Genomic DNA, 10,158 nt, shown 5'->3' with positions numbered 1-10,158 from the left:
TGGCATTTGAGCCCCATTCATATGCAAAAAGGCAACCTGAGCAATTCATACCCAATGCCTTTCATAGTGGGCAGGCAGGCCAGGAATTCCTTTCTTCACCACGCTGGCTCCTAGTCTCAGCTGGGCAGAGCTGTAATCTCTCAAATGCTCCATAAAGATCAAATCTCAGTCTCCAGGGGTCCATTAAGGCCACAGCTCTAACGAAGAATCAGGATTTACTGAAACCATATCAAAGATGGGCCTCCCTAGGGAGTACCCAACATTCTCACAAGTCAAAGGTGAAACACCCAGGACTGATCATCATTCCCTATTGAGAACAAGGACATTCCTTAGTGTGGAAATGTTGCATAACTTAGTGTTACCACTTTACACAGACCCAAAAATCTGAGTTTGTTTTTAATCTGCCAGCCGCAAGTGCCAGTCCGCGCCACCAGGGGGCGCTGCTTACCCTACAACCACGTGCAGGCTGCAAGCAGATTTGGGAAGAGACCTGCTTCTCAGACAAATTAGCTGAAGGGCATTCCATTTTTCCCAGTGGCAAAAGAACATAATGCCAGGCATATTTCCATTTGAACAGCCATCTTTTTTTTTTTTTTTTTTTGAAGCTATCAGAGAGTTCTAAGGAGAGTTAGGAGCAATGTAGGGGCCTAACTACGAAGCTTCTTCAGTCACCTGGTTTGTCTGGACCTGAGAAAGGTCCAGCTACTCCTATGTCCAAGTTCTCAGTGTTCCTCCTCCACAGAAACTGGTGAGTTAGAATGAGTGTCTCCCAGGAGGGGCATTTTAAAGGCAAATTAATACCATAGCTTAGCTCTCTGTTTGCATCTCATAGTGGGGATGAGTTGAATTTTCCTATTAAAAATTCAAAAATTAGGTCCTTATGAATAATGATGCTAAAGCTGGGAGAACACCACCAAAGACTCAGGGGTGGAGAGGGTAAAGTCAACATAAAGCTGCCCCCATCCCAACTCAATGCCAAAGATGCTGGAGTTAGTTTAATCTGACTGTCTCTCCTGGCCAGTGGTTGTGGGTGCTGTCTGGATGTGACAATTGTGTTCCTGTGTATGGGCTGTGCTGTGTTCCAGTCTTATACTTTCTGCCATAAAAATTCTCTTCACCTTTCTTTCCTTCCATCTTCACTATTTTTTTTAATTAAGTCATTTGTACACAGATATGAATACATTTATGCCATTATGGGATTCAATCTATCTTCACTATTAATCTTTCATAGTCCCTCAAACATGTGATCAGACATCAATTCCTTAAAGGTATCGTTTAGAATTCATGCAGCAATATTTATTGAACACCAGGCCCTGGGTATGTGGTTATGAGAAGAAAGATCTTGGTGAGGGGATGACATTCAAGAGGAGAGGGAAGTGGTAACGGAAGTGCTTCAGAGAGAGAGATCATTAAGCGCGAAGTCTCCTGAGAGATTTCTGAGCAAAGCCTGTGGAGAGAACAGCAATACTGTCGGGACAAGGTAGGCAGGCAATGAAATCATTTTCATCTTCCCTGGGCCCTTAAAACATTTAATTTGCAGCTATTTTCTGATGTTGATTTGAAATATTTGTGTACGCATGTTTTCTCCCCTCTTGGGCTCTGGAAGGGAGGCAACTTGCCCATTGTAATCACTCAGCGATCACCTATTGAATTAAAGAATGATGAGACATGCAGAGTGTCTTATTCCAGCAAGCAACACTTGATCTTCCGAAGGGCACAAGGATACAGCAGAGGGAGTGCGTGCGTGATCAATACGAATGCCTGCATGTTTACATGAAGACGCAGCGACAAACAACCCCGACATTCCACAGACTTAAACAGCATATATTCATCTCTCGTGCAATTTTCTGTGTCCATTGCTGGTTGACTGGGGTCTCTACTCAGTGAGGTCACTCAGGGTCTCAAAAGTACATGGGTACAAAGTTGTTAACAGGATCATTTGGCAGTTAGCAAGAACCTAATAAATGTTAATTGTCATTACCACCAGGGTCTCAGTTGATGAAGCAGTTGTCCGAAGCCAGTCACTGTGCCTCCCACTCCAAATACTGGGTTGACTGAGAGGCATGTGTTAGGTAGCCATTAGTAACTGACTGCAGGACAAAGTCTCCAATCTCATAGTTCTACTGAAATGATGGCCCAGATCAAATGTGCTCACAGTTGCTTCACGTTGAGAAGTGGAAAGAGTTTAAGTTTAGTGAAATTTTTCAGATAAATAATCATTTGGATAATATGACCTAGGGAGCAGAAACGTGTAATGATTTGGGGAATTGCTACTCAAAGGATGGCCCCACAGACCCAAACCATGAAGATCACCCTATGGCATTCAGGAAATGCAGACCAACACCCCCTCCCAATGGACTGAGTCAGAATAAACATTTTAACAAGCTCCCTAGATAAGACACATAAACAATGATATTTGAGAGTTGTTCATTCAGAGCAGGGTTCTGCAGTCAGAGTACTTGGATTCAAATCTAGCTCTGCCAATTAGAAGCTCAGTGGCATTGGATAAGTTACCTGAACTCTGTATCTCAAGTTCCTTGTCTGTCAATGGGGTTAATAACAATAACAATATCATAGAACTGTTGTGAGGATTAAGTGCGTTAACACCTATCAAAGCACTTGAAACAGTGTGTGGCACAAAGTAAAGAATTTATACATGTTAAAGACAATGATGATGGTGATGCAAATACAAACACAGTTAAGGAAAAGTCAGTGTCATTACTTTCATTTGTAACCTAATCTGAAACTTTATTAACCCATTTCCTGTAGTAAATGGACCATTTGCTGATCTTGAGCCCAAATGGGAAGGTGAAAGAGAGAATCTGTCCTATGGCTGTCAGCCACAAAGGTGAGAGGGGTCTGAGCATTCACCAGGGACTCCCTGGGATGTGGGCATTTATTTGATCATTACTCTTAAAAGTTGCTCTCTTGGCCCCAAATCACCTGCAACTTGCATTTTTCCTGGAAAAGTTCTGCCCACATTCCCTTCAGGGGAGATTAAGCTCCAGAGAGGCTGAGAATTCAAGTAAAGTCTCCAGAGCTGCACAAGGGTTTCTGGAGGTTGTCTGTGATGTTAAGTGCAAGTCACAAAGGGTCAATTCTACAGAGCTTGTTCAAAAATTGAAAGGGCTAGCCAGTGAAACCTGACACGAAGAGGGACCTGGAAAGAGAAATTTAATACAGGTTACCCAGACACCTGGTGTAGAAAACAGGAAATGGACACACCTGAGTGCAACTGAGCCTATACCTAAACACAGATGAGTCTATTGATGCTGGTTACCTTGTCTATATCCCGGGGATGATAAAAGTACATGGGTACAAAGTCGTTAACAGGATCATTTGGCAGTTAGCAAGAACCTGATAAATGTTAATTGTCATTATCACCACCACCATCATCATCATCCCTGTTACTGGCTAAATAAACTAAAGGTTCCTAATTAGTAAAAAGAAAAAGAGAGAGAGTGGGGGGTGGGGAGCTAATAATCTGTGGATTCATGATAGTTACTCATTGGATTGAACCAGGGTTTATCTTCATTCACACACATGCAGTAGGGGCCGGGAATACAGGAGCAAGCGGTGTCAGACACCCTCCCCCCTGGAGCTGACAGGATATGGAGGCTAAAGGAGTCAACAGGAGAGGAACAAAAGCAGCCAGCAAATGGCCCACAATAAATGCTCCCTAAATATATTGATATTGGGTAGTACAAAGGCTTGGAGTCTTTATCCACACTCAGCAGGAAGGGAGGAAGGACCTACTATTTCTACCTTTCTATTCCCTCCAGCTTCCTCCCTTTTAGGCAGACATAGACCTAGAGTTTAATTTAAAAAGGGAACTGCAGCACAGTCTCAATCACAAAGACGTGGAATCAGCCCAAGTGCCCATCAGTTCCTGAGTGGATTAACAAATGTGGTATACAAGTACCACCGAGTACTGCTCAGCCATAAAGAGAAGTGAATCAATGTCTTTTGCACCACACGTACTCCATAATAAGTTGCAACTAACACATGGGCCCAGAGGGAAGGCACTGGAAATCAAGAAGGGGAAATGAAGGGCAAAAATCTACCTAATGGGTGCAGTGGACACTATTCTGATGAAAGGCACACTGATAGCCCTGACTCAGGCACTACAAAAGTTATCCATGTGACACAAACATTTGTTCCTTCGTGATGTTTTAAAGTAAAAAGAAAAACTACCCATCAGGTACAAGGTATGCTGTTCTGGTGACGGACACACTAAAAGTCCTGCAATTCATCTATGTAACAAAAACACTGTACTCCCTTAATATTTTGAAAAAAAAAAATAATTCTATCACAATTGAAAATAATAAGTATTTTAATTTATTTAAAAAAAATGATGAACTAGGGTTTATGGTTCATACCAGTACCAAGGCGATGCTTAATTTTTGAACTCAGGATGGGTGGCCGTAATGTGGCAGTGCTGCTTCTAGGACAGGAAGAGAACACACCTTAAATGTCTGTGCTGTTACAAGCTGGTAAGTAACTCAGCCTCCACTTTTAGGCCTCGTTCCCTCAACTGTGCCAGTGCACCCCCCCAGACCTCCCGTCCCACAGTCCTCCCCACTTCTATAAAGGGCCCCTTTAGATATTCATCTATTTGCACTAAAAGCCCTTCTTCCCCTCCCACGACCCACATCACTCCCTTAGCAGGTGCTGCAGGCCCCATCTTTGGGAGGCTTCCTTATCTGGGCCACCCTGCACAACGTGCTCCGCCAGCCTCAGGCCACCTGGGCTTTTGAGTCAGCTCTTCATTGGATTCCAAGCTTCCTGGGCTGCCCCCTAAGTAATCTACAAGTGGCCAGAGTGATCCTCCAGGAAGAAAAATAAGATTCTTTCGTCCTTCAGCTTCTGGTCTTTATACATTTGGTTTTCTCAGCCTACAAAGCTCTTCCAGAAATCCATGTGCTCACCCTCTCACTTCACCTACCCTCCCTAAATTTGCACTCCCAAATCAGAAGATTTATTTGTACTGCTTTACTTTTATTCATGACACATATCGCTCTTTGAAGATAGACTGCTTGTCGGCTTTAGAGTCTGCATCCTCCACTAGAAGGTAAGATTCCTGAGTTTAGGGCCTTTGTCTGTTTTGTTCATTTCTAGAACCCCAGAATCTGGGCCCGACAAATGGTAAGTAAGCAACAAATATTCATTGAATAATGGATGAAATGTCAAAGCACGGTAATGGTACACTCCACAAGTATAATGAGGATTAAATGACATGGTGTTTGCATACGTTAAGAACACCAGTACAGAATGCTAAGTGTGCTTACATAGATCTTTCTTCCTTCACTCCTGTTTTCCTTTTCCTTTCTTCTTCTTTTTTAAAAATATGTAATAGTGAATACCATAGTCAGGATATGTTACTAGATTTGGATACTGGTAGGATGACAATAGCTACTTTATGAGGCCAACAAATAGCCCTCCTTTTCCATGTCTTCATTAATATATGCCTATAGGTTCCTGACCGGGAGGCAGACAGTGTAAAAAGTTCCTGAGCTAAATCTACAAATTCTATCCCTCATTTTATATGATTTTAACAATTTTGAAATTAAGTATAACCCCTGAAGTTTCCTGGTTGACTTAGGAACCCCAAGTACATGTGGAAGCAGCAGGATTCCTCTTTCCAATAACTCTCCTTGCCTATAAATTATGTTAATTGCTTCCATGTGCCCACAGCCCAGAGGGAGTTTTGCAATAGCCTTTGAGGAGATTAGCCGTCTCTGATGTTCCCTGTGAAATTCAGAAAAACATCTGGAAGTAATTTAAGTTAAGGAATTAATGATTTGAGGGTTAAATAATACATGACTTTTTAAAAAACTAAATGCAGAAAACTTTATTAGCCCTTGAACCTCTAGGTTTGAACTTCCATTTTTTTGTGGATTTACCTAAAGAAAAGATTAAACTGTAGTATATTCACCTCTTATTCAGTTTTGCATGCTTGTTTGACTGGTTTTTAGCAAGACACACGATAGATTAAATGGGCTCTTACATTAAGGTTTGCAGAAGAAAATCTCCCAATTCTGCTTTGTTTATTCTGGAGAGGCAAGGAAAGAAGGCCTCTGTCGCTTTCTAGTCTCAAGGGCCATTTGCGATTCAGGAACATCTGAAGACAGTGGATACCTTCAGGGTGCTGTGAGGTGGGCCTGCCTGACTGAGCCCCCCTCCTCTCCATCCCACCCCCATTTTAAACAGGTATGTATTTTGTCATGGCCTGTTCAATATCCACCTCTTATGATTATTTGCACCATGGAGACCTAATCCAGGACCTGCATTTGTCTTTGCAGTTGGGACAGCAGAAGGGAAGAAATGATGTGGAGAGAAGAGGTGAATTACGAACCCACAAAGAAGAGCAGGAGAGTGCAGGGCACATCTGGGGGCTTTTACTTTTTTTGTTGCTGTTACGATGTATCAGAGAGGAGGGAGAGAGAATGAAGTGGCAAATAATGGGATGTGTTGTATTTCTACCCGATGGTAGGATAGATGGCTGGAAACACTGAAATGAAAAATATTCATTCTCCAGTGACTTCCAGGCTAAAAACAATGAGAAGAAAATGTGCCTTCCATTTTGGGAGTCCAAGCCCACCTAACAACTTCTCTCCAAGGTCTAAGCTAGCAGACTTGGGTGGTGATTAGACAATTCTGATCATTTTACAATACATTTAAAAAATAAAGCCTAGCTATCCAGAAGCATAAGAAGCAAGCCCCTGGACCTGCCTATGTCTCTGGCAGCCTTTTCCCCACCCCAGGCCAGGGGAGCCGGCGGAGAGAACTTGTTAGTGTCCACTGCACCCCTCAGCTGGGTCCAGAGTTCCCAGGGTCACCCCCTGGGAGAAGGTCCCCTCTGTAGGGAGCACCCTTAGTTCTCTGCCATGCCATCAAATTCTCTTTTAAGTTCTGAGTGAGGGATTGAAATATGGGTTTGTGGTTTCCAGGTTTTTTTTCTTTTTTTTTAAATTCTTTCCTGGACTGATGGTGAGACTTGATCCAGTCAAGCCTCCTTCTGGGGTGGGACTGAGCCAGCCTCAGGTAACAACTAATCCAGTGGGTGGTGAGTTCCAGACAGAAGGGGAACCCCAGGATCTGCAGGGAGGTTTGGAAAGCAGGTAGAGGCCTAGGAACTGATGGCCAGACACCAGAGGGAGTCCAGTCCTGCCCTAGGATTTCTCGGCACCCCTGGTGGCAAAACAGGCCCCAAAGGCCCCCAACAGCAGTCACAGCGCAGCGAAGCAGCTAGGATCCCCGAAAGGAGGAGGCAGCGCTGGACAAACTAGAGAGAAGATCCAGGAGCAAGTGCGGGAAAAGGACAGATCTTCCCTGTCTAGCTCTGCAGAGGTACTGCAATTGCGTGAGCAAGTCTAGGGAGGAGGGAGCTGTGCCTTCCCTTGAATAGTTAATAAAAATACATCGAGGGTGAACCCAAGGATACAAAGGATGTGCAGTGAAAAATGAACTTTTATCGCTGCGTTTTATTCTTCCCAGAGACACCTACCCCAACAAACATACACACGCATGCACACGCGCGTCTGTGTAAACTGTGTCTCTAGCGTTCCGCACCGTGCTTTTTCTCACTCAAGAATCCATCCAAGACATCTTCCCGCAGAGGCTGCACAGAGCTTTTAATTCCAGGAGTCCCCAGCTCTCAAAGCTAACGCCGGGCAAGACCCGAACTTGAGGAAGGAGGAGTGACGACCGCCAGGGCCCGCCGTGACCGCGGGATCCGGAAAAAGGTACAGCTCCGAGTGGAGTGGCGCGTACCTGAGCAGAGCTCCTGTCCCGGGAGCAGGAGCGCGCCCTCCTGAGCGCTCCCCGGGTCTCCCGCCCGAGGGCTGGCAGAGGGGGGTTGGGGCGGGAGGGGCGGGCCTGGGGGCGGGGCCCTGGAGGGGGCGGGGCCTGGGCGGGCCCGGCGGCGGCGGCTTGCTGAGAAAAGTTGTCCCGGCCGGATCGCCAGCAGCTGCCGGAGCAGGAGCTGGAGCCGGAGCCGAAGCAGCCGCGGCGGCGTGGACCCGGCAGCGGCGGGCGCGGACGGCGGGGACGGCTGCGGGCTCCGCCCTGGGCATGGGGCAGCCAGAGGGGGCCGCGGGCGGGCGCTGCGCCCCGGGCTGGAGGCGGGTAGCCTGAGCGGCCGGGACCCACGATGCGCTCCGAGGGCGCGGCCCCCGGGCCGGCGGCGCCGCTGTGCGGGGCGCTAAGCCTGGTCCTGGGCGCGTTGCTGGGCAAAGGTAAGGCCAAGGCGGTCGTCTTTGGCACTTGCGAAGTTCCCCAGGGTCCCAAGGAGCTCGGGATGAGGGGAGCCCAAACGTGGGGTGGCGTGGGGACCTTGGTGAGGGCGCTGATCCCGCCGAGAGCTCCTCTGAGGGGCGCCAAGCGGCCCCGTTTCTAGGGATTGGGTGCCCAGATTAGAGCAAGTTAAGGCTGGTCCAGGATCTCCAAATCCCCCACGCGAGACCTCTCCAGAGATAGTGCTGCTGTAGATAACGAGGAGGCGTGGCCGAGGGACACCTATGTTCCTCATCCCTGAGTTCCTTAAACACCTGCCCGCAGCCCCAGCACAGTCCCACCATGGAGCCAGGGTCTGGGAGAAGGGGCCCGGCTCCCTGCGTCCCCTTCCTCCTCGCTGTGCGCTCCGCGTCCACAGCTCCGACTGTAGGACGGGGGATGAAGTAGGAAAGACCCGGTCCTGTGGGTCACTTTTCCGTGGCCACAAGGCCCCTAGAACCTCTCTTGGCCCATGGAGGAACGCGCACTCGTTACGCACTCACTAGGATCCCCAGTTTGACAGAAGCCCGACTCTCCTCGGACACCCCACGTTCGCCCCGGTGTGGTTGGGGAGCGCAGACCCGAAGGTGGGTGCGCCTCTTAGAATCTGAGCGGGCTCACCGGCAGTCCTGTCTCAGGAGCTCTTTCACCTCCGAGTCCTCATCTCTGCAATGGAAGGACCACCCTGCTGGAGAGGTTTAAATGAGCTAACTAACGCTTGGCGCAGGAAGGGCCCACAGAAGGTAGCCTGGCTATTATTACGACCTTTATTATTTATAGGTGTGTGGGGCTGGGTGGCCGTGGGGACTCGGCTGGAGGGGCCGGGAGAGGCGGTCTCTGAGCCCTGGGAGCAGCTGGGCTCAGGCGCCCTTCCTGCGGGACACAGCCGCCCATGGCCGTGGGGCAGGAGGGGAACCAGGGCTCAGCTCTGCTAGCAGCTGCCTGGAGTCCCGAGTGCACGGTCAGGGAGTAGAAAAAGGGAAGCGCGGCTTTCTGCTGCCCACGCCCTGGAGGAGAACTCAGGTTCGTTCGGTTAAACCGAGGTGTGCACAGAGTTTCCGGTGCCTTCCAGCAGCGCGGCGTGTTGGGGCAGAAACACTTCAACTTCACTTGGATGGGAATCGTGACCTCTCCCGCTTTAGGTTCTGAGGCTGCGCTAGAAATGCATTGGGAGGGACAAGTTGTCAATGGGTGTTTAAAAGTAGCCTTGGTATTTCAAAAGTCATTAGGCACTGTGTGAAATTCCAGAAAAAAAATCTACCTACCTTGAGTCTGCAGTTTCCCAGACACACCAGCTGGACAAGTCTGCTATGCTTTATACAGTGTCCCTTTCCTCTTCCAGCTCCAGGTGAACAGGAGTGTGTACAAGTGTGGGTGTGTAAGGGTGGGGGGAGGGGACACTTTTCTGTTTTATTGAAAAAGGCATACATCCAGAATCTGGTTTCTGAGTTCTACCATGAGTTGGTTCAAGCATTTCTAGGAGTCAGTTTTCCTAAATGTAAAGTGACAATTCAAAAATGCCCTTCCTAAGTATCTCACAAGAGTTGTTTGATGGATAAAATGACCAAATGGATAGAAAGCGCTGTGTAGAGCAGTGGTTCTCAACCTTCCTAGCCCTCATATTGTGGTGATCCCCAACCATAAAATTATTTTCGTTGCTACTTCATAACTAATTCTGCTACCATAATGAATTGTAATGTAAATATCTGATAGGCAGGCTGGTCTTAGGCGACCCCTGTGAAAGGGTCGTTGGACCTCCAAAGGGGTCACAACCCACAGGTTGAGAACCACTGGTGTAGAGGATGGTACCCTGGTACTGAGCAGGGGGTGACTGCCCCCCTTCATAGTTTCTCCCCAGAGTGTCCTTGAGAGGACTCGGGAATG

The 10,158-nt window shown here is 47.7% G+C and overlaps 1 protein-coding gene across 1 annotated transcript in view; it reads left to right on the top strand.

The window, feature by feature from the left end:
• Positions 1–7,986: 7,986 nt before the first annotated feature.
• The window catches only part of TMEM132C (transmembrane protein 132C), a 350,061-nt gene continuing 347,889 nt past the window's right edge, over positions 7,987–10,158 (top strand). Inside the window, exon 1 of the mRNA XM_053589952.1 lies at positions 7,987–8,237. Coding sequence (XP_053445927.1) covers positions 8,153–8,237 — 85 coding nt within the window. The 5' untranslated portion in view covers positions 7,987–8,152. The remainder of the gene's footprint in view (positions 8,238–10,158) is intronic.

This window comes from Nycticebus coucang, chromosome 4 (assembly GCF_027406575.1).
Source record: "Nycticebus coucang isolate mNycCou1 chromosome 4, mNycCou1.pri, whole genome shotgun sequence".
Classification (NCBI taxonomy): domain Eukaryota; kingdom Metazoa; phylum Chordata; class Mammalia; order Primates; family Lorisidae; genus Nycticebus; species Nycticebus coucang.
Note: the sequence above shows the minus strand (reverse complement) of the source record. Positions and strands in the feature narration are given on the sequence as shown.